The sequence below is a fragment of the Castor canadensis genome, chromosome 7, assembly GCF_047511655.1.
Source record: "Castor canadensis chromosome 7, mCasCan1.hap1v2, whole genome shotgun sequence".
Taxonomy (NCBI): domain Eukaryota; kingdom Metazoa; phylum Chordata; class Mammalia; order Rodentia; family Castoridae; genus Castor; species Castor canadensis.
In genome coordinates this window covers 149,358,066-149,382,072 of record NC_133392.1, presented here as the reverse complement: position 1 = coordinate 149,382,072, position 24,007 = coordinate 149,358,066, and the positions used below count along the sequence as shown (strand labels likewise).

At 45.4% G+C, this 24,007-nt stretch overlaps 1 protein-coding gene and 1 non-coding gene across 11 annotated transcripts in view; both read right to left on the bottom strand.

Annotated features, from left to right (window-relative positions):
- Nucleotides 1–214: 214 nt before the first annotated feature.
- The window catches only part of Ubr4 (ubiquitin protein ligase E3 component n-recognin 4), a 132,318-nt gene continuing 108,525 nt past the window's right edge, over nt 215–24,007 (bottom strand). For all 10 annotated transcript variants that reach the window (XM_074081182.1, XM_074081185.1, XM_074081189.1 and 7 more), the window contains 16 exons: nt 22,566–22,653; nt 21,957–22,084; nt 21,010–21,117; nt 20,449–20,568; nt 19,586–19,776; nt 18,994–19,167; nt 18,423–18,522; nt 14,318–14,536; nt 13,439–13,552; nt 12,036–12,178; nt 11,467–11,592; nt 10,135–10,329; nt 7,220–7,444; nt 4,077–4,167; nt 2,980–3,142; nt 215–604 (listed from right to left, as the gene is read on the bottom strand). In XM_074081182.1, the coding sequence (XP_073937283.1) occupies nt 540–604; nt 2,980–3,142; nt 4,077–4,167; nt 7,220–7,444; nt 10,135–10,329; nt 11,467–11,592; nt 12,036–12,178; nt 13,439–13,552; nt 14,318–14,536; nt 18,423–18,522; nt 18,994–19,167; nt 19,586–19,776; nt 20,449–20,568; nt 21,010–21,117; nt 21,957–22,084; nt 22,566–22,653 (2,250 nt within the window). In that variant the 3' untranslated portion in view covers nt 215–539. The remainder of the gene's footprint in view (nt 605–2,979; nt 3,143–4,076; nt 4,168–7,219; nt 7,445–10,134; nt 10,330–11,466; nt 11,593–12,035; nt 12,179–13,438; nt 13,553–14,317; nt 14,537–18,422; nt 18,523–18,993; nt 19,168–19,585; nt 19,777–20,448; nt 20,569–21,009; nt 21,118–21,956; nt 22,085–22,565; nt 22,654–24,007) is intronic.
- LOC141425139 (U6 spliceosomal RNA) lies at nt 3,747–3,853 on the bottom strand. Its single transcript, XR_012450231.1, has one exon. It is a non-coding gene; the product is annotated as a U6 spliceosomal RNA (small nuclear RNA).

Here is a 24,007-nt window from a genome sequence, read left to right as displayed (position 1 = left end):
CTAAAAAATGAAAGAGTTAGGCAATGGGCTCTGTTTTGAGGGAAAGAAAATCACAGCCATTAAATGTAGTACCCCAACTTCAGGCAGAGAACAGACAGGCTCCTTGTGCTGATGAGAGGCCCAGATATGGGGACTGATCTGTCAGTCCTCCGGGAGTGATGCTGTGAAGGCTGTCTGTTCCCGTGAAAGCCCTGGGACTGCAGCAGCCAACACCTCCTTTTCCAATGTGTATTAAGTCATTCATTTATTTCTCAAGATGTGCACACTCAAGTATTATGCTGGCCAGGACAACTCATGGCTCCTAGGTATGTACAGGTCCTTCGATGGCTTGGGTTACAAACAACTTCATAGCTAGTGCACCACACACACGAGGTAAAACAGGAAGCCTAAAATCCCAAGCCACTCCAAGAAAAATGAGGAAAGGGAGGAGGATAATAATGCAGCATCCCATGGGGGAAATCAATGCATGAGGAGGGAAGAACAGAGGGGCAGAAGGCAAACTAGCTTCGATCTCCATCAACCACAGTTTCTGTGGGTGGTCAGGGGATTGAGTTCAACAGGTCCTTCAGGAAGCTCTCTGGATCAGTGATTTCTGACAGAAGACCTGGAAAATACAGTAGCAGAGATGTAAGCAAAATGGGATGCACAGCCCCCAGCCCCACTGAGTCACTACTGCCTCATTCGTGCAGAGAACATGTTGTGCCCCGACAAGTTATGATGCAGCTGCTTGCTGATTATCAGCAATAACTGGAGAGAGAGTCACCAGGCAATAAACCCCTTTTTTCTGCTCTGGAAGCAGGTACAACTACTGAGGACAAAGTGGCAGAGGCCAACCTGGGCTCCCTGAAACAGAGGACCTCAACCTGACTTGGGACCACTAAAGGGGCTGCAAACCCACTGCTTTTGTCATTTTCTCAAAGGATCTAAGACCAAACAAAGGCCTCAGTGGCTTCAAGCCACTGATCTGAGGCCTTTGTTTGAAGATGGGGGGCCCAGAATCAGGTACCAGGACTCTGGGATCTTCTAGGGATCAATCCTGCCACTAGTCTTGGGGTCCTAAGCAAGTTGCAGGAGCTCAGAAGCTCAGACATGAAGCTGTTAACCCTGAAGACCAGGCAACATCCCAAATGAATCCACCTCTGTGCATCCGCACTAATGGGAAAAGAGTGACCCAGACAGTTTCTGGTAGCTTTAGAAGGTGTTTTTGTTCTTAAATTTGAATAGGGCGTATCTGATGTTCTGAGTGTTTCTAACAGCTTAAAGTAATGAAGTCATGCTATAAAAAGCCTGACTGAGGAATGGAAGCCAGACACTCCTTGCTGTCAGGGTTTGGTTCTCCCTACAGCAGGCCAGCTCAGGGCGGATGCCAGGCCCATAGGGCAATGAGCCTTTCCTCCCCAGCCCACCTCCTCCTCTCACTAGCTCAGACTTGCACAGCCATTTTGACACAGTCTTGTGTGACAGACACAGGGTTCGGCACTGAGAACACAGAGAAAAGCAAGACAGACTACCAGCTCTCAATGAGGGCTAACTTTCTGGGAAGAGAGCAAGTGTGTGTGTGTGGTCAGGTATATTTGTGCCCTGTGTCTGGGCTGAAAAGATGCAGATGAGGAGTTGTTGAAGTAAAAGACACACAGAAGTGAGCAGGGTTGCACATGGACACCCAAACAAGGCAGGTACCAGGCTGATAAACACAGGACAGAGCTGCCACCAAGGTCACTGTGAAGAAAGAGGAATTCACAATGCCCTTTATTCCAGACCTTAAGTGGATCTTGTTCCACTAAAAGTTTAAAAAGATAAGAAAATATGAATGGAGACTTTCTCTTGGTAGTGGGATGTGGGGAGGATTTTTTCATGTATCTTTATACAATTCCCACAATGAATATCAAAAAAACAGAAGCAGCTAACCAAGCTAACAAAAAAAGAGCTCTGCAGGTTGGGTTACCTCTACTTTGGTTGGAAGTAGCAACTATCCCTTTGTTAAGGACAGCACTGACGGGGCAATAGCACCCACAACCTAAGAGAGCACTGAATCTGTAATCCTAGGTGGATATTCCCAGGCCTGGTCACTTGATGCATGTGTATAAAATCCAAATAAATCTTAAAGTGTTTGCAATTAGGATGGCAGATTTGTTATACAAAAAATTTGTACACAGGAGAGAATAAGAAACTTCAGTTCTGTGAGCTGTGGGATGAGGAACTATCTGTGTCTCACGAGACAACTGTCTAAAGTATTGTACTATGCTTTTTGCTCTGATTGATATTTATCATCAGAGCCAGGTGCTGGTGGCTTACACCTGTAATGCTAGCTACTTGTGAGGCTGAGATGCAGAGGATTGAGGTTTAAGGCCAGTCCAGCCAAATAGTTCATGAGCTACCATCTCCAAAATAACCAGAGCAAAATGGACTAGAGGTGTGGCTCAAATGGTAGAGTGCCTACTTTGCAACTGCAAGGCCAAGAGTTCAAATCCCAGACCCACAAAAAAAGAAATCAGTAAAAATATTCTTTGTCTCCTTGGGAGCAGCTGTGACAAAAGAGGTCTGAATCTCCAAAAGGCAAGAGGAAGACAGATGTGCTCCCTTTTGTATGCTAATTCTCTTAAGTGTCACAAAAAGCCAGACTCCAAAAGGGGTTCTACTACTTCCTGGGTATGTTTCCTTGGCCACTTATTTAACCTCTGAAGCCTCAGTTACCACATCTATAAAAATGGAGATAAGCAAAATTGTTGGCTGCATCCTGAGTGGCCTTGAGGACTGTGCTCATGTATAACGAGCAACATGGTGCTTGGGAGGCAATGAGTGTTCAAAGCTGCTGTTCATGGTTTAGTATTCACACACTTTTTCTGGGAATTCTGGTGGTAGCTGATTTGCATATGTGTTTTTCTGCTATGTGAAGATAAAGCTATAGCAGCCCCACTGAGGCAGACATGGGGCTTTGCCACAGAGGATCTTTAAAAAGATAAAACGCTGACAACTGACCAGCTGCATCGAGGAACTCTGAGAAGGTCTCCACTGGCATGAACTCCTCCTGGAAGGTTTTCAGGGCTTTGTCGGCAGCTTCGTAGATGGGCATGTCGTTATGGCGGATGTACTCGGCCAGAGAGCAGGACCAGCCGCCCTCCGTATTACTGGTAGGCACCTTCTACAAAAAAGAGCAGGAGACACAAGCTTGGTGGATTACCAAATGTGCCTGGCCTTCTGCCTCTGGTCAGTCAGGTTATTTCAGCCCCATGGACAGAAAGAACCCAGAATTCTACCATCAGAGCTTCCCTGGAGGGTGGGTTCCGTCTCTAGAACCCACATACTTAACTGAGGTCATAGAGCCCCTTTATTATGCACCATGCCACCTGAACCTATGAGCTCCAAACACTGCATTCTTCCCTCTTCACACATTTCACATCTGCATTTCCAAAGCCAAGGGCATCATCAACATGCTTCAATTGGGCTGTTTCACTTAGGTAACAGGATCCACCTAAACACACTGATGGAACAGGGAAGCATCCTACTGCAAACAGGGCTGTGAAAGTCAGACTCAGACGGGGGAACAGTTTACCCACACAGGGAGCAGGAACAAGGACAGACTAGGGAGGCACATCCCTGCAGAACTGTGCTTAGAGCTTGCTGCAGGCTTTTTTTTTTTTTCCTCTTTATTCATATATTCATATGTGCGTACATTGTTTGGGTCATTTCTCCCCCTACCCCCTCCCTGCCCCCTCCCTCTTCCCCTCACTCCCCTCGCTTCCAGGAAAAATACAGAACGCTTCACGAATTTGTGTGTCATCCTTGCGCAGGGGCCAGGCTAATCTTCTCTGTATTGTTCCAATTTTAGTGAATGTGCTGCCGAAGCAAGCACTTGCTGTAGGCTTGAGAGTGCATGAGAAGTGATTTCAGCTGTAAATGGACAGCCCATATGTGCAGGTCTCGGTTGAAGTACATACGTCTCCCTGTAGTAGGGGCTGTTTGCTTCTAGGGAGCAAACTACCCAAGCCAAGCCTCTAGATGCCGAGGCCACGTCGAGGCCAGGGGCAGACACTTTACACTTGCAGAAGCAAGCTGGATACTGATGGTTTCCTTACCTTAAACATGTTGTAAATGAGATCAACGAGAGCCCAAAAGAGAAGGGAAGAACGATAAACAGAATAGTCCTTCACTGCCTTATCTGTCATCCTGGAAAGAAAATCAAATGCCATTATATGAAGTTCCTAGAAGGATATTTAAAGCAATGGGGCAAAGATTTCTGGAACTGAAGGAAGAGTCATGTAAGCTATGTACCACATAGCCTGAGCTACAGTGCCTATCTTCTTGGAAAAAAGCACCATGGGTAAGAACTCTGAAGCTCTGGCTTCTGGGTTCCAGAGATTTGTTTATTATAAAAACGTTCCCTGAAATTCAGCTGTCTCAGCACTATTTCTAAGGCAAAATGAACACAGGGAGATAAAATTCAACATGGCAATCAAATGGCTTTCAACTTAAAGAAACAAAAAGGATTCACGTGTTCCCTGTGTTTAGCTCCATACAAGCTCTTGGATGCAATGGTGCCTAATAAATGAAGTAGAAAACAAGGTTCTACTTCAGTCTTTTACCTTCCCACTGGGAGAAATTTTGTAAACAGTCAGCAGAGACAAACCAGTCAAGCACAGTAATTTGTCAAAGACCAGCAAACTGGTAGAAAGCTGGTGTTGGGCAACAATAATGTCTAGGACGGGGTATATAACCACACAACACCTCCTAAATCCCAGAGCTTCTCCCTACACCCCTTTGTTTCTAACCAGTATTCTCTCCATTTAATCCAGTGATTCAGCTCAGGCTTTAAGATCAGTTAGTGCCTTGGAATACTGACAAGGCCCAGCCTTCAGCAGATACTCAGTGTGAGGAATGATACACCAGGTAGAGCCTCTATGAAACACTGAAAAACCAGATTGCCCTCAGCATAGGGAGCGAATATCAGCATCACGATCCAGTTTCTATCACCCAAGCTCTATAGAGATTTCACTCAAAAACAGCCATTACAGCTGCAATAAGTAAGTAAAAGTCAGATGAATCCCTGCTACAAACTATTCTACGTCTTATGAATGCATCCCCCCACTAAAAGGACAGGTATTAAAACGCTGAGTATTAACTAAACATTCAAAGCGCTGTAACAGTAAGACAAGCACAGATGTTTTTCGCTATGGGTCTCAAGTGAAGGGATGGTCTAGCATGGGCCAGGCCAGTCACATCTGTATTTGGTAGATACTAAACTCACAAAAGTAAAGTAAAATAATAAAATGAGATGATTCCCTGTCTGCTAAAATATGCACCTGCAGCCTTCCTCCATCCAGGATCTTCTAAAACATCCGAGTCCTGGCAGATAAGATACCAAATCAGGTTCTAGAAGCCTAGGCAGCTCCCAGACTTAAAATATCTGCAAGTTCCTGGAAAGGAGGAATATTTTTTTTTCTTAATGTAGAACATGTAGAAGCTATCATCTGCTTCTCGTGAGCTACATTTTTATGTTTCTGCTACTGCCCTCCACCCCAAAATGTACAGGACTCAGGATAAAGCCTGTGCCAGTGACACTGCCCAAACACCAGGATGATACTTTCTAAATGCCCTTCCAGCCATGGTCTCTCCTCCAAGGATGTCCCACTCCTGGCAGGACCTTGGCAACTCTTCTCATCTATTTTTCAGGCAACAGGCTCCCAATCCCAGTTCGTAGCCAGGCTTGGCTCTTCCCTATGGCTGCCCCATTTTGAGAAACAAGGATCTTAGGTGACTCTGCCTGACTTAATTATTTAAGGCTAATTAGTAAAGGTAAACTACTATAGAGAAAACTACTATATATTAATATTAACTAATATTACTGTATTAGTAAACTACTATAGAGAAAATGTACGAATGTAGCTTACACTAGATTTCCCAATTAAGCTGTGACCAAATCCGCTTCTCCTTAACTGCCTAGGACAGGAATGAATTCTACTCCTCTACTTAAAAAAGAACAGTTTTAGTGGGCTCAGATTTCACACCTGCCATGGACAGTCTGTGCCTAGCTGGCCACTCCGCTTACAATAGATGCAGGCTGAATCGAACTTATCAACAACTTTGGATTCCCAAGATCTAACTTGTGATTTTGAGCAGCTACTTAACTATTAATTCTCAGGCTCTTGGAAACATCAGAAACTGATACGTTTGGAATGGGGACAGGGGCTACATAGGAATCTAACAAGACTGTACCCACACAGGCTGGTACTTGTCAGATTCAATAGGACAGATTCAACAGTATGGTTCCAACCTGGTCCTTCTGCAGGCATGAGGTGCTTACAAATGGGCAACACTTGATATATCAGAGCTGATGGAGGTAACAATTATCAGGTGTGGTAATTCAAGCCCATGCTGAATTAGCCATGCCCAAGGGCCTGAAAATCCCCCCTTTACTTCCCTTCTTGACCTATACATCTAGAAATGACCTCTCAGATCCTAAGCTAAAGGATCCAGAGGTCTAAAGCAAGATCACAGGGATCTTTCATCTATAGAATGAAGCAGCGGCACTTGGCACTGGAGCAGCAGAAGCAAGCTACCAGGCCACACCTTATTGTGTGGCTCCCCAGGCAGAGATTGCCAGATTCCATTCTGTATGCAGTGACCACTGCAGTCATCTCAAAGAGCTAGGGGTGGTAGTTGTTTATTTGTATTTGTTTCTCTCAAGACACTTCCCATCTGACCCAAACTGCAGCAAAAGATTATGAAGGACCTTTCCTTCCTGTAATGAGACTCCTTCTTTGGGAGGTGTCCATCTGAATAAGAAAATGGGCTTGGATGAAGAAAGGTTAATGAAATGTGGGACAGACAGAATAGGAATGGAACCAAGTGGGGGAAAAATGAGCTTCTAATTAGTAGAAAAGAAAATCCCCAACCACAGCCATACAGAAACTCCTCTAATTTATGCCAAAGCTAGTAAGAACCAGAAAACCTGGTAATCCAGTTTAGCCCCTAACAGCCTTAATCTCACTATCCTTATCCCTAATGCCTGGCTGACTTCCTCTCTGATTTTTCTATAGAGGTGAACCTGGTTCTATCTTTCCAGCCAACTAAACACAAAACCCAGAGGGAATGAGGTAACCGCCAGCCACTGGCTTAGACTCTCAGTGTGACAGTGTCAACTGCCAAGACAAACAGCATGCCTTCACCTGGCATGCATGGACAAAATGCAGAGCAACAGTTTCCTGAAGCAGGCACTGACCTGGTGGCACCCCCTGGAGCCACAGCCCGGGCCTGTGAGGTCACCAGCAGCCTCCGTAGGATCTCTACACGAGTAGCTCTCCACTGTTCAGGGGGCAGGACGTGCAGGGCCAGGACTGTGAAGTAGTGGGGCCCATCCACGTCGAAGGCACTCTCTACCCACTTCTCCTTGGGCTGCTCCAAAAAACCTTGGAGATTTTTCTCTTCTCGAGATGTTGCTCGGGTTCTGGAAGAAAAGAAGCCTGATGGAAGTAGGGAAGAGGCAGTGGGCACACAGGAGGGGACTGGCTCCAAGTGTCATCTCCTTCCTGAGTATATTGAATAGTGGCATGGCTGAACCCCTCCCCATCCTTGCCTACTGTTCCCTCCTCTCTGGCAATCCAAGCCTTCTGCCTTTCCAGGCAGGACATCTCTCTGTCCCCACCTCAATTCCAAACATCTCCTGCTTAAGAGTAGCAGGTTGCCAACACTGCAATGCAGACTTGTCCCAACTACTCCAGAGCCCAAAGAAGCAGTGGCTTGCCAAAGTCACCAAGTCAGTAAGACTTCAAAATGTGAACAAGGATTCCCTGAATTGAGTCCATAGCCTGCATTCTCCACACACTCCTACTGCATTTAAGTGGTTTGCACGAATTATGCTTCTAGACTCCCTATTTGGGTTTGTTTTCTCAGGAGCTGTGTCTTTTCTCCTTCCTTAGGAGTTTCTCCCAGGCAGATGCTGCTGCTTGTTCTCACTCTTGCCTAAACCGGGTGTCAATGATGATCACAGAAAATTTGAACTGCCCAGCACCATTCTCAGTGCTCTATGTGTTATCTCATTTAATCCTCAGAAGAACCCTATGAGACAGATACTACTACTGTCCTAATTGTATAGAAAAGAAAGCTAGAGTACAAAGGACCTAAGTACTTTAGCCAAAGTCACACACTGGAAAGAACTGGGCTGAGAACCCTGGCAGTCTGGCACTATAGCCTATCCATTGCATACTCTATCCCCTTCTCCATGATGAAGTGTTGACAAGTGATCATGCACTAAAAGCAATCAAGTGCTTCCTGAAGATGTATTTCCAGCTACAATATCTCCTTATAACCTGGCTGGTACTCTGGTGCCACAAATGCTTGATGGAATATCTAATTCTATGTGTGTTGTGTGTGTGTGTGGGGGGGGAAATGACAAAACACAAACACAATGATCACAACACTAGCAGCCACCAAAACCTCAGGTTCCAGATCTGCAGAGAGCACTGCCAGGCCACTGGGTTGCAGAGACAGAGGGAGAGTAGAAAGACACCCTGTTTCCTTTTGCTCCCTGCGGAATGGGCATGGGTAGAACGGATGGAGAGATTTGACTGGATCTCCAAGCCATGAGGAGCCTGAGGCTCCTGACCATTAAGGGACCTGCTCAGGCTCCACTCTGGCTCACAGTGGCTATGACATGCCAAACGTGCCTTTGTGCTAAATGCTCCAGACAGACCTCCCTGTCCTAAGACCAAGCTCACACCAATATCAAATGGCTATTGAGGGAATAAGTCTGTGACTAAGAAACAGAGGCTTCTGGGTCAACTTTTGTCTGCCCAAGGTAACTATGACAAAGCCAGCTCCCCACCAACTCAGGAACTTGGGCATAAGTTCCAAATGTTGGGCATGGAGGAACATGGAGATGCTTGAAGTCACTAGCTCCATCCCAGATGGGTATGTCATGGGAATGTTTTCCTCGCTGGGTCTGATTCTCTGGAGAATGGAGTAGTACAATCTACCACATGGCTGCCAACAGACTTGTCCCTACAAAACGGCAGGTTTTGTCAGGGCTTCAACAACACTGGTAGTTAGCTCTGCTGGGGACTGCAGCAGAGTTTGGACAGTGGTAGTATCTGTGCCATCAGCAATGCCAGGTCTCTTCTGACAGCTCAAGGGCTTTGGCAGATGATGTAATGTGCTCTGATAGAGCCCTGCCTACAATTTTCACAATGAAGGCTAAAATGTTAAGGTCAGCCTTTTATCTCACAAGGAAAGGGAAGAAGAAAACAATACTGCCGATAAGAAATTGGACAATAGCAAACTATTCTGGTGCCTCAATGGCATGGCAGCTGCCACAGGTAGACTGTAGAGAGCCTTCCCACAGGCTGGCAGCTCTTTGTCCACCACAGCTCTGGGACGCTACAGGAGAAAGAACCACAAGTATGCACCATCCATATAAAATCTGAGAGCTGAGGTACAGTACATCTCCTAATTTGCTTCTAAAATCTGTAATAGAATGGAAGAATCTTCTGTAGCTTCTTTGAGTGCCTCTTCAAAATTATATTCCTAGGTACCACCTAACTGCTCCATAGTATGCACACAGATAAAAACACATCTGTTTTTTTCCTGGATGCCTTCCTTCTCAGTTGACTTTTCCAGATTATCTTCAACATTCCCTTTTTCACTTGCCAGAAGCATTACTCCCTGGAGAGAACAGGGGATAACAAACCCAGTGTTTCATCCAAAAAGTGGGACCTCATTTCTGAGGCATTGTCTGGCTGGAAAGCCCACACCTGTTACAGCCCTTGTGCCCCTGACTAATGATGGGCTGCAACTCCACCTATGCCTCTCGTTCAAGAGGACAGTCTTACAAGTAAATGAAGTGGCTTCTCCCATTTCCTGCTCCAGTCTGGACTGAAGGCCAGTTCAAGGATGCAGCAACTCTTGGCTGTCTATAGCAGGAGACAGGACAATTTGGGAAAGGAAGTGCCCTTACTTGCTGTATTCTATGCAACCCCAAATCTGTGGATTAACATCGCTACTTCAGTAAAGGCTGCCTAAGGTCAGACATTTGCTCTGGAACAAATCAGGGAGATGATGCAAAAGCTAGGAGGTCTTGTTGGAATGAGGGATGTGGGGTGGACCAGCCAAGGTGCCACCCGTGGGCTACAGGATACTGACGTGTTCAGGACGTAAAGCACAGTGTGGATGATGTATGGAATCAGGTGGATGTTGCTCTCCCGGCCACCCCCACCGGTGTCTGCACTGAACGATTGCTCCATGGCGAAGCGCAGGAAGAGCAGTTTGATGTCATGGATATTGAGCTGGTACGTGGGCTCCCGCTGGCCTGTACATTCCTGGAGGTAAGTGTTGTGCCTAGGGGAAGCAGAACAAACATTGAACTAGAAGTACAGTTCCTGGTGACAGCCCAAGTTGGAAGGCAAAACCCACTTTGGCACCCTCTGGGCCTGATGTCTACAAAGGTTAACAAATGGACAGAAAATGAAAAGGAGCTGAAGACAAGAGCTGGGGACATCAGGACAAGACAAGATCACAGGACACTTTCACTTCTGCTATAACTGCATTTAACACTCTTCAAGTGTAGATGAAAAATCATCACATCTGGGGGCCTATTTCTTGATGGATAGATGTCATGGAACATAACTTGACCACGTGATACATTTAAAGAAAGAAATATGGACCATAATCATTCTAACTGACAAGGTAATCTATGAGAAGAACAATTTCTTCAACCTCCAAATGAGTTTTTCCTCAAAGTCAATATACATTCCCATCTACCTGGACCCTGTCTCTTTACTAACTGGATGACACTGAGTAAACAACTGACCTTCCCTGTATATGTCCCAATGTCTTTATCTGTAGGATGTATATAGCAGTTACACGTAGTAGGCATTTAAATAGGTTGCCCATCATTACTTTTATCATTGTTGCTGTCAGGCACCAGGTTTATAGTAAGTACCTTCTTACCCTTGAGTTTTTATGTAGGACTTTGGAAGGAGCCACCACTCCACAAGGCCCCACCAAGAAACGAGGACCTCAGAGATGACTCAGCTGTTCTACTCTGGATTTTTAAGAGCAGGAAGGACTTAAAAGGAGCCCAATATCTCCCCCACCACTGTTATTTTCATTATTTAAACATCACAGTAGCATACTGTCAAAGTGAACCCTGGGAATTTCTGGCCTTAATGAGGGGTCCTGAGCCTTATGTCATAAGATCAAAAAAAGAGAAGAGAGTAACCAATGAGAAATTTCACATGGCACTCCAGAAGCTGAGGGTAAGAGTGTCTCTCCCTAGTGGTGGGCCTTGGCAGGTCAGCATTTCAGTAAGTTCCTGCTACTCTAGACAACTTCCCAGTCAGCAAATACAGACAGACCTAGATGCCCAATGAAGAGGCCAGGAAATGGTGTCATCAGGGTCTGGGCCAATAGGTGATCTTTTCCCATCTCCTAGGAGTCCCCTACTTTCTGTTATGGGAAAGGCTTAACACTTACCTTGCCAAACAAGTGGCAAAAGCAGATTCAGGGACATGGGGTCCCCAGACTGGAAGAAGCCCATTGCACTTAGTGTTGGCGTTCTGCAAGGCAGCACTTTCCCACTCTTCCCGGCCTCGAGCCAACCTGGATAGGGGACAGAGAAAGAACACTGACTGCTGGAATTAATTTGGTAACAAGGGTACCTGGATGAATGGGTGAGGAAAGGTCATGCTCCTGACCCTATGGAGAGACTCAGCCATTTGTACTCCCCACATAGCAAATGCTGGCTTCACTAATTTAATTAAGCAAGATTGTTTCCACCAGATTTAGGCTAAAGCCAAACAGATTTCCCCAGTATGGCAAGAAAAGTTTGTGAGGCTGTATGATTTAAAGTAGAACACCCTATTCCCCAGAGACTAAGAAGCAGACCTAAAAGTTGAGAGTTGGCAGCCTCAGTCCCTGCCAGTCCAGTGTCTTGGGCAAGTGGCCTACTACTTTGAAAACATGTAGGTCTACAGCTGAAGCACACGAGGGAGACAAGGAACCCCTGGACAGGCCTGCTAAAGGACCACTCTGCAAGGGCTTACCTGACGGCAGCCAGGTGACAGTCGTAGTGCACAATGTTGAAGTGGGACACAGTGCTGTAGCCCTGCTGTTTCCGGGGCTTATTCTCCATCTCCTCCAAGGCTACCCTCTTAGTGAAGGTATAAATGCCCAGGACCTTCGTGGGCTGCAGAGACAACACAGAAAGGAGGAGAGGTAAACGAAAACTCCACTTCAGTCTGTGGAAGGAGGTTGAGACAGACCAGGGAAAACTGCATGTCCCCCTTCCTAGGCTATGCCTTGGGATTCAGGTGGCTTTGGGCAGGGAAGTGATCTGGTTTGAGTATGACTTGTCCCCATCAAAATTCACATGGAGGCTCAACTTCTCACAGCAGCGCTGAGAAGTGGTGAGACCTTTAGGAGATAATTAGGCTATGGGTGCTCTACCTTCATGAAGGAGTTAACACAGTTCTCTCAAGAAGGAGTTGTTATAAGCGCACCTAGCATGTGTGCCTCTCTTCCACATGCACCTGCTTGCCCTTTGGCCATAAGTGTCCTACCAGAAACCTAGCAGATTCTGGCATCATGCTTTTGGATTTCCACAACCATGAGCTAAACAAACCTCTGTACTTTATAAATTACACAGGCCTTTTGTCATAGTAATAAAAAAATGGGCAAAGACAATGAATAGGCAATGGTTGGCATCTCAGCTATGGGTTAAGCACCTGCCTGGGCACAGCCCAGTGAAAGGGTTACAGAGGCAGCCAATAGGAGGAGGCCATCCAGACAGGAGTATAGTTCAAACCTAAGCTATACTTCTCTACATTTCATGTATGAGCAAATGTAGAATGCAGTGCCTTCTTGATAAGCTTTTCACAAGCTGTGGGGCAGCAATGAGAAGGCTACATGGCAGGAAACTGTCCTTCCTGCCTGGTGCAGGGAGTAAATTAGTTGGAGAGGAAGAGGAAGAGGAGCAAACAGGGCTCTTGCCACTCTGCTCCTTACAGGTGTCATCTAGCTTGGATGCACAGAGAAAATGGGAGTTCTGATCTCCTTCTGTCATCCTGAACAGAAGCAGCATGGTGTGCTCTGAAATGCTCAAGTCTGGGGTCAGAGTAGCCCAAGCTGAAATTCTGGCTCTGCCATGTGCTATTTGGGGCCCTTTGCAGGTTTCAAGATACAATTACCCAGTTTATATACAGCTCTGCACAGGAGACCCCACATTCAGAAGGAACCCAGTGGGTGGTATGTGTTGATGATCACACTCAGATTTTCTGCCAATAAAGAGGGCAGCTGGCCCTTTAAGTCAGTCTCCTAAGACACAAGCCTTGACCCCAGCTTATCTAAGTACAAAATGACCTGCAGGAAGGGGACACCATGTGAAATTGGCCAGACTATGCCATCGAAGCCTAATACTCCATGGTCAACTACTACCCCACAGCTGTACCTGGAACTTGTACCCCTCTCTGCAGATGCAGCATGTGAGGCCTGGCTCCTCGATCAGCTCTTCCATCTGCTTTAGGAGCGCTGTCTTGGTCACCACCTGGCCCTTTTCGTTGGTCTGCAGGTGAACCCAGGCGGCATGTCAGAAGGGGATTCCCACATGCCCTCCCACCTTGGCTTGGGGGTGCGAAGGAACACAAGTGAGGACTGCCATTAGGAGAGGAAACCCCTTCTGTTGTCTACTAATGAGAGAGACTCAGATTCTTCTGTTAGTCTCCTTTTCCTACAGGAACCATTGGCAGATTGCCACCTGCCACCAAAAATCCCCTTCTTTATGCCCGCAATATCAAGTCTCAGCTGCCAAAGGCTGTCCTGTTCTGATCATGTGAATGTCAAACTACTGACACGTGAGTTTGCTGGTCAGGACAAGGCTCTTTCAGGGCTGTTGAATCCTCCAAGATGGGGCAGTAAACAAATTCCATTCAAAATCCTGTCAACCACTTATGTCGATATTAGCAATGTACCTTGTTCTACTTACTTAACCTCTCAGTCTCAATTTCTTCATCTGGCAAAATGGGTATAACAGTATCAACTCATAAAACCATTTGAGAGCTTAAATAAAATCTTCTGAATAAGGTGCCTTGCTCAGGGCCTGGCATACAGCAAATCCTGAATACACAATAATTATCACCTCCGGTTTTTTTACTGTTTTTATGAACTTGCTAAGTCCTTAATCCTGAGTGTCACTGGTGTGGCAGAACAACAGCAGCCATACCTGTGAGGGTACCTGGTTCCTGCCTCCTTTTCTGTCCAGCCCTCCCCTCTCCCGTCATCCTCAACCCCAGCGCTGCCCTGAAACGCAGTGGAGCGGGCGGTGGCTCACCGTCATGCCCAGGGTCCCCAGTGCCTTTTGCCGCATGGCCATGGCCATGCGCTTCTTCTCCGCCCGGGTCTCCCTGCGGGCTGCGTCAATTTTCTTGTTCACATCAGGGTGTTCCCGCAATGCCTCAAGCAGGTTCTCTGCCAGAGTGCCAATGCCCTCATCACTGGACACCTGCTCCAGTTTATGCAGGTTTGTGATGGAGTCAGTTCCAATAAGAACCTGCCAAGAAGAGATCACAGAGATGTACAAGACCAGTTATGGTGACAAGTCTTCCTCCCAGGAACTCAAAGGCTTACAAAAACCATCCAGTGTGCACAGTCTCATGTCATCTGCTCAACTCCAAATGAAGCTTGTGATTCTGTGCTTCAAGAGGCACAAATGGAGGGAGGTTTGACTCTGTCTGACACCTCTGACTAGTTACTATGCTCTTTAGCTTCCCAGTATTCCCATATAAAAAATGGGGATAATGCCAAGGTCCTGTAAAGATTAGAAATTAGATAACATATGAAAAGTGTCCAGCACAAGGAAGGGAAAGAAAAGGGAACAAAAGAAGATAGCCCTATTGTGGTAAGAGAAGCAGCAGCACTTGCCAGAGCTTTGAGTGGTGTGCTCACCAGGCACAGCAGGCCCTGCTGTTCATGAGGGACTGCTCTAAGTTATGCAGCATCTGGGAACCCCTCTGGGTGACCAAGCCTAGGGGCAGTTTTCTCAACACAGGCATACTAGAGGTGTAAATCCTATATGTGGAAGTAAAGAAAAAAGCTTTAAGACATCACTGTCAACCCTGTGCTCAGAAAGGCTAGAAGTCCCTGCACTGAGTCAGCATGTTATCAGGAAGGGTAGAAGACGGAACACCTGAGGGCAGGTGTAGCCTCTATCTAGGTGAGCTCACTGGGCAGTATGAGGGCATCAATAAAATCCCCACCACCCCACCACAAGTGATTGGGGGCAATTATTACTTATATGGCAATAAGCCAACAACAAAATCAATTTTGTACCGTGAAAGCTCAGCACTCACCTCAGATCATACATGAGCTCATAAATCTAGTCTCACTGCAGGTATACTGCAAATTTATAACTCAGCAAAATTACATGTTATTTCACGTCTCCTGCTCCCAAGTGCCTAGCTCATATTTCAAATCCTGTTGAACTTTTCCACAGGCACCCCAACCTCACCAAAGGGTTTACTAGGTGCAAGTATGTGTGTGCACGTGGGCATATGTGTGTGAAACAGCATTTGAAAAGGTTCTGCCCTCATGAAGTTCACACTCCAGGAAGGAGGATAGACCACATGCCATGGTATATGCTCACAAACACCCCTCCTTATACTCTCAAAACTCCTGCCCTCCATCTCCTTCAAGGTCACCCAATCCAGAGACCAGGCAGATTTCTACATTTACCCACTTCTTCACTTTGTGTACAGTCAATCTCCAAATCCTATGTCCCAGGTCTCTGTTAATTCTGTTAATAGCTTACCAACTATTTCAAGTTGCTATTTCATTCACCTCGATCATAATAAAAGCCTATCACCTGTCCTTTCTCCCTGTAATCCCTTCTCTGGAGCATCTGGGACACCGCCCTCAGGGGAAAATCTACACTCCTCTTCATACAGACTGTGCACTGGATCCATCACCAGTTTCTGCTGTGCCACACCTCACAAAGACAACCGCAGCCAACTCTTTAACTGGAATGAAGAATGCTGTAAGTTCCCTTTGTCTTTGAGCCTCTGCTGGTACCACACTACTCTCTTCTTACAAGTCATCCCATTAGTCCCTTGCACGCTGCACCTATCTCACTGCTTAAGTCGTTCCTGTGCACTTGTCTCTCTCACCAGACAGCAAGCTCCCAATGGGCACAGATGGTTAACTGTCTTGTTCAGCAATGTTTCCTCAGCCTAACTAGTCCAGGACCAGGCACAAATATTCAATGGATGTGTTGAGAGAAAAATGAATGGTCAGAAGTGTGAATGCCAAGTATCTCACTAGCCATGGCTTTACTCTAAAGAAAACAATTCAGTTTAATAACTAAGAGTAAGCCTAGATATCAGGGGACTTGAGTTTTAAGCCTTTTGTGTTCTCTTTGGCCAAATCACAGCCCTATTCCTCAATTTATTCCAGTGCAAAATAGAGCTGTTGCAAGGATATGGAAACAATATATATGAAGGCTCTTATTAGGAAAAATTATTTCTATAAAAATATACCAATTGTAGTTATCACTATTGAGTTGAACAAATGTTTAGAACAATAGGGTTTTGAGTAAGACAAGTGAGAGAATCTTTACTATAAATGAGTTACCACATTTTTGGAGTGAGTTATCAGAACAGACTGCCAAATAAAAAGACAGAACTACATTCAACACAGAATGTTATAAACAGAAAAATACCTTCCCCTAAGGACTCCCAAAATTCAACATTAAAACATTAAACAATCCTCTTAAAAAAACGGACAAAAGACATGAACAGATATTTTAATGAAGAAACACAGAAGAAACCCTTGAAAAGATGTACATTAACCATTATTAACCATTAGGGAAATAGAAACAAAAACCACAGTGAGGCATCACTGCACATCTACCAGTATGGCTAAACATTAAAAGTAGCTACTAAATACTGGCAACAGTGCAGAGAAATTGAGTCACCCATACATCGCAGATTGAAATGTAAAATGGTACAGCCATAGTTTCTCATAAAACTGAACCTGCAAGTCAGGCACAGTGGCTCATGCTTGTAATCTTAGCTACTTGGGAGTATCACAGTTTGAGGCCAGCCTGGGCAAAAAGTTGGCAAGACTCCAACTCAACCAATAGCTGGGTTCAGTGGTGCACACCTGTCAACTTAGCTACATGGGAAGAATAAATGAGGATTATGGTCCAGGCAGGCCAGGGCAAAAAAATTAAGACTCTTCCCCCAAAACAGCTAAAAGCAAAATGGGCTGGGGGGTGGGGGGAGATGGCTCGAGTGACTTGAGTACATGCTTAGTAAGCACAAGGCCCTGAATTTAAGCCCTGTATCACAAACAAACAAACAAACAAAACCAACAATTAAACATGCAACTACTGTACAGCCAAGCAATTGCACTTTGGGGCATCTATCCCAGAAAATGAAAATTTATACTCACACAAAAACTGCTATGTTCATAGCAATTTTATAAATAATGTCCCCAAACTGGAAACAACTGTCTTTCAATGGGTGGGTGGTTAAAGAGATAAGGACAGATCCCTACCATAGGACAGTACTCAGCAATAAAGGAAAACATGCTACTGACATACGTAACAACCTGCATGAATCTCCTGAAAATTATGCTGTGATGCTGAGTAAAAGAAGTCAGTCTCAAAAGGTTAGATGCTGTGTGATTCCATTCATGGAACATTAGAAATGGATGATGGCTGCAGGGTTTGTGGCAAGGGATGGGGGAAGCAGATGCATATGCAACTACAGAAGAGCAAGAAGAGGGATCCTTATTATAAAATTGTCCTGCCCTGTGACTGTATCCATGTAAATAACAGTGCTAATAGGATTTGTGAGGGGTTAAAAGACACCTCAGCACTGTGGAGAGATCAGGAATGGGCTACAGAGTGCAAATCTTCTAACACAAAGTTGTCAGCTGCATAAGGCAAAGCAGAAAATGGTAGCAACTGTATCATAAATATCCCAGTGACTGTAGTCAGAGATCCAAATTATTTCATAGTGTGATCAACTATGACACTCACAGTACAACTACTGAATGGCTGACCCACAGGATAATGAAGCCTACCTAGAACTGAGTGAATCTGGGTATGGTGGCCACACCTATAATTCCAGCATTTGGGAGGCTGAGGCAGGAGGATCATGAGTTCAAGGCTAGCCTATGCTAACATGGCAAGAGCCTGCCTCAAAAAATTTAATTAAAACAAAACCCAACTAGGTGAATGTGGAAATCACAAATGTAACTTATCCTCTCTGCACACAGAGAAGAACCAGATGACCCAAAAGTCCCTTCTATTCTAGAAGTCTCATCTAATAGGGCAAGTCACACCTCAAGGTGAATTGGGTGGTTATAGTCCTTCAGTCGGAGGAGACAGAAGTGTCCTATCTGAAGTAAGGTCCACATGAATGCTGGTCACTCACCTGGGTGGCAGGGTGCTGGATGGCCAGGCCCCGAAGAAGCCTCAAGATAAATGGCAGGGCTGGGCGAGATAAAAACTTTTTCCAGATGTCAGCATCCAAACTACAACAGAAGAAAGGCATACTTTATAGACCAGAAAATAAAGTACCTAGAAACCACTTTTTGATTTTGGCTTGTTTTAACGCCTATCACTTGTTTAATGCGATGCTTTTAGGGTGTTATAAAGAATCACTACTAGGGGGAGGGGGATTAGAGGAGAATGATGGAGGTGGTGAATTCAACTATGATATTTTGTAAATGTTACATGGTACTCCCAACACAACAATAAAAAAAAAAAAAAGATCACTAAGAACTACCCAACCCAGCTAAGATGCCAGTATTCTAAATAAAAACCAAAAGGCTGCCAGTCTTCCCTACAGCCCCAAGGACTCCGCAATGACTGAGAGTAAAGTTTGCAGAAGGGAAGGGAGGCTCCAAGGAGGGGAAAGGGCACACAGGAGACTCTGCACCAAAACGACAGAGAAGGCAAAAGATGGGGGAGAGGACACAAAACCCTGAGGGAGGGCTTCTTACTTCTTGGCACTGGGGATGTGCTTTTTCATGTAGTCTAGAGCATTCTGGGTGATTCCCTTCTGCAGAATCAGGTCCTTCAGCTGGTGGCCATTGCTGTTGTTCTTGATGCCAGCTGCTATTTTGCAGAAGCAGTCCAGGAAGACTTTGTCATCACCACTGTAGTCTTCGTCATACCTTGGAGGAAGAGCAGAGAATAGAAGATATGAAGGCAGAACAAAAACCGGTTGGCATCATCCTCTCGGTTTAACAATCCAGAGGTCTAGTCTGAACTCCTTACTGTGACATAAAGACCCTTGGACCTGCTCCTTCCACTCTCCCTCTTACCTGCTATGTGCCCAAATTTGTCTCATTATTTTGCATTTTCAGGCCTTTGTACACATGGCTCCCTCTACTTTGTCATGCCTGGCCAATTTCTACTTGAACACAACAGAACCCAATTATTGCCTCTCCGACTAGACTGAGCTCCTAAAATGCTAAATCAGGGACACAAAAATTTAACAGAAATCCAGGTGAGTCTTCCTTCGCCTCACAGAACTAGCTCAGGGTTTTCGTGGAAACTCTCACCTAGCCATAGGAAACCTCAGCCACGTACTTATCAAAGTTGCAGTATGGTTTGAACCGCTCCACCAGGATCTGCATTTTCTCCACTTCTCCAAAGGAGAGGTAGGGGATGATGCGCAGTAGGCCTTGGAGTACACTAGGGTTGGAGCGGACGAAGGTGCTGTTGATCTGGTCTAAGAGCATCACAAGCTGATCCTTGTCACCTGTGAGGAGCAGGTTGCCCTGCAACACAGAAGGGGGCAGAAATCAGGACTGAGGCAGATGACACCCAAAGGTTAGCTACCCCATCAAACCCAGCACTTCCTCAGTAATGATAAACAGGATGAGTTTCCCTTGATAGATTAGTTTCCAGGTTTATGTGGTCACTCTCTGGATAGTCTCAGGTGGTCAAAATACACCAATACAGTCTCTTGCTCATCCAAGAGAATGGAGCCTGCTGGGCATAGATCTTGCCAAATTATCCAGAAAAAGAGGAAGATGCAGGTGCAGATAGTGGAAAGGGAATAAACTGGGGATAAAAGGCCTGGTTCTGGGCTGATCCCACCAGTAGCCAACTAAATAACACTGAACAGTTTACTTACCTTTTCAGGGCTTGGAGTTTCCTCAACTATGAAATGAAGGCTGAACTAAGGTCCCTCCCTATCAGCTGAGATATACTCAGATTCCATTAATGAGTAGCTTTAGAGTGAAAGAACATCCTCAGCAGCTTTATTTCCTCCAAAGGTTGATTTCAGGCTCCAGTGCAATGATGTCACTATTAGTTGAGGTACCCTAGAGCTGGCCACTCCTATGACTTGAGCAGGTTTAGTTACTCCAGGTCAAGCTCAGCTAGTTCCAGACAAGCCTACTGCTGGCTCCCAATGCCTGCACATAGAGAGATTGGGCTCCACTCACCTTGTCCTCACTAAGGGGCTCTGCGTTGGACTCATCTAGAATGATCTCCATGATGCTAAGCACCTGCTCAGCCACAGTCGCACCCCCACTGTCTTTGCTCTCTTGCTCAGCTACCAGGGCCTGGAGAAGAAAGAGAGCCAGTCACTCTCGGGATATAACCACAGCCACTCATTGCTGACAACTTCTGCTGCCCTCCATGGTCTTAAGGCCCAAAGACCGTATGTATGTGCACTTGTGTGCATGTTCTGGGAGAGAGACAAGCATGTGGAATTTTGAAAACAGTGACGATGTGACACTCTAGGTCTCTTTCTCACCTAAACCAAAGAGAGGGGCACTACTTTTTCCCCTTGTGTGGAGTCTGGACTATTTTAGGACTACCTTCCTCTTGTCTCTGACCTGCACTCAGGAAAGGGACAAGGAAGTTCTAGGATGTCATGGTAGCAGCATGGGCTGTGAGCAGGAGAAAGGGGCCAGCTGAAGGATCCAGGCCCAGAGCTGAGATGTCCTGCATCCAGGACAACCAAGGCTCCCTCTTCATCACCTGCAGACCACTCCCATTACCAAGTTTAGCGTTCCCAGCATGACGTTCAAAGTGTTCATTTCCAGCTTGACCAGCTGCTGCCGGTTGACTTTCACCTTCACGCAGTAACTGAACAACTTCAGCAGCACCTGACAAGAGAAACCAGTCCAAACCCATGAGCCTCTCCACAATAAGATGTGGAGCCAACAGGTCTAAGAGGAGTCCTGTAAAATCAGCAGGTGCTCCTCCTGAAATTCAGGAACAGTGGAGATGTGATCCTTAAGGGACATGGTAAGGTGACTGGGCTCTCATTCTAGGTTGGCATTTTAAATGGAAACATTCTCCAGACGTTGGGCTGCCACCCCTAATCTAAGGCAGTAACATCCACTCCTAATGGAATAGGTGATGTCCTGCTGTCCTGGAGAAATTCCAGCACTAACTCAGCCATTGAACTGATGGAAGACAGAATGATCCCAAAGGTCCTAAGTTGTGGAAGTGCAGAACCAAGTAGGTCACTGAAAACAGACACAATAATATTTACCCTAAAAACCCCAGAGGTGATGATAGCATCGAGATATTTGTAGTGCATCTGGGATTCTCTAACTAATGAAGTAGTTGGATAAATCCACCCCCACCTCAACAAAATCCTACGATGTGAAAAATGAGTTGTATTACGAAATCCATTTTAAAAGTAATAATAAGATGATTGACATGAGTGCAGTTATTTGGGGAAAGACATACATTGGTTCCTCAGGTGACTACAAAGGTATTGGAGAAGGCTGCCACCATTCTGGTTTTTAGAAGGAAAAGGGAAGTGAGGAGCTTAAAATGTAAAGGGTTTGGTGAACTTCCGGGCCCTTTACTGGCTTCCCTGGTCCATAGCACTACACTGCCCTCTAGGGTTAAGTGGCACAATGGCCACAGCTTTATGACATGAGCCTCTTCCAATGCAGAAAGGCTGGTTCCCAAGTTGCTGACCCCAACTCACTGTTAGAAGGTGGCGTCCCTGCTTGAAATCTTTGATCCCTGCCAGTCTATTAAGCATGCATTCCAGGCCCCCACACTGGGCCATCACACCAGCCATCTTATATACTTCTTCTTCATCTTCTTCTTCATCTGAGGGAAAAAAGGAACAAAGGGGAAGATAAAGATGGGAATAAAAAGGTGCCCAGAATGAAACACACAGCCTCTTTCCAACTTGAGAGCTGATGGCCCTTTTCCATATCTCCTCTAAGACACAGTCAGTAAAAGTCAGTATCAGATGCTAAACCACATAGGAGCTTTTCTTAAGGTTCAAGTCAATTAAGATTATGTGGTTAAACAGGAAAATACAAGCAACTACTACTGTCCATGGGAAGAAAAAATAAGCTAAAAATAAATCTGAATTCATTTGTTGCTAATTGCATTCTCCCCCAAAAGCTTGATTGTTTTCAACTCTCAGAGGTAACAGAATCACACCCTTATTTTTCTTCCACTGAAGAAGTACTTCCCACAAATCTGATGTACAGTCTAAGAGAATATCTGCTGACAATACGCAAGTCCTCGTACATGACTGATCATTGATCCCAAATCCTACTGTCTGTGGAAAGGATCATACCTGTGGTGGAATCCAGGGATTCGATGAACTCCTCGGTGGCATCTCCAAGCAGCCCCCGCATTCGATAAACAATCCTCATGGGCTCTCCCTGAGCAGAAAAAGTTGGAGAAAGACACATAAAATAGTCCAGAAAAATGTAAAGAACTCAACACCTGGTCTGGCTTAATACCTTAGCAATGTGTAGTCTCTAGATTTCCATAAGGCCTGAACCCCGGGCCTATCCTAATTAAACCCTTTATATCATCCTTTTACAGAAGTTCAATGGCTTGTTCAAAGTTATCCAGGTAGAAGCCCAGATCTAATTCAAAGACTGTACCTTGCTCAGAAGAAACTCTCTAACCCCTAGGGACCACTACCCAAATAAGAAGAACATGTGAGTTCCTTTAGGTCAAAGGGATGTGATTCGAGTTTTAGGAACTGAGAGAGAGAAGAGAACACATCAGTCTCTGCCTATGGAGAAAATGAGGTCTTCAAATCACCACACAAGGAAAGGGCTCACCCAAATTTCTCTACACTAATACCGACAGCCTTAATGGCAGGGTTAGGAACAAGCCCTTGGGAGAGTCAGCCTAGTACCAGACACTGTGCTGGACACTTTAATACAGGTATTGGTCTTGGTTCAGAGGTGAAAAGCAGGAGTTTAACATCACACCCTTGGGATTATGTGGAGAGTGGACACCACCCAAATGCCAGCCCTGCCTCTAGACCCATGCTCAGCTTTAGAAGTCCCAGAAGCAGAAAGCCCATTAGAAAGGCCAATTCCATAAAGGTCTCAAGCTACAGAACCCCAGGGAAGACTGCTCAGAACAATCACAGACAAATGATAAGACAGGGACATAGAAAATCAAACCCCATCAAAGAGATGGGCTGCTTATCAGAGGAAAGGAGAACACAATAGGGACAGGAGGGTGAAGACCCAGACAAAAAGCTTCCACAAACTCTGGGCTTTGCTAGAACCCCTCAATGAGTTAAGCACATCAATGTGAAAAAATGAATCTCAACTTCTGTGTTATTTAAGGGTTTGAAGGGAGAGGTACTCATGCATGTTCTTTGGTTTATTGTTACTATTTACAAAGGTGCCCATGTATGTTTAGTCTTAATTTTTTAAAAAGTGAATCAGGGATTAACCCTACACCATTTATTTGAATGTTAACATGTCAGTAGCAAGATACAATCACTTGGACAATCTTCTGCCTGTCCCTCTGTTAACAGTGCTCATCTACCCAACTTACAATAGACTAACAGAAAATAGGCAAGGATTCCCAGCACAGTGGGCGAATAGAAGGAAGGGGGCAAAAATATATGGCAAATTAAAGGACAAAATGTACGAACAGTGAATTGTTGATTTTTTTTTTTTTTTCTTTTTTTCTTGGCAGCACTGGGGTTTGGGCTCAGAGCTTCATTGCTTGCTAGGTAGATGCTCTTACTGCTTGAGTCACTCT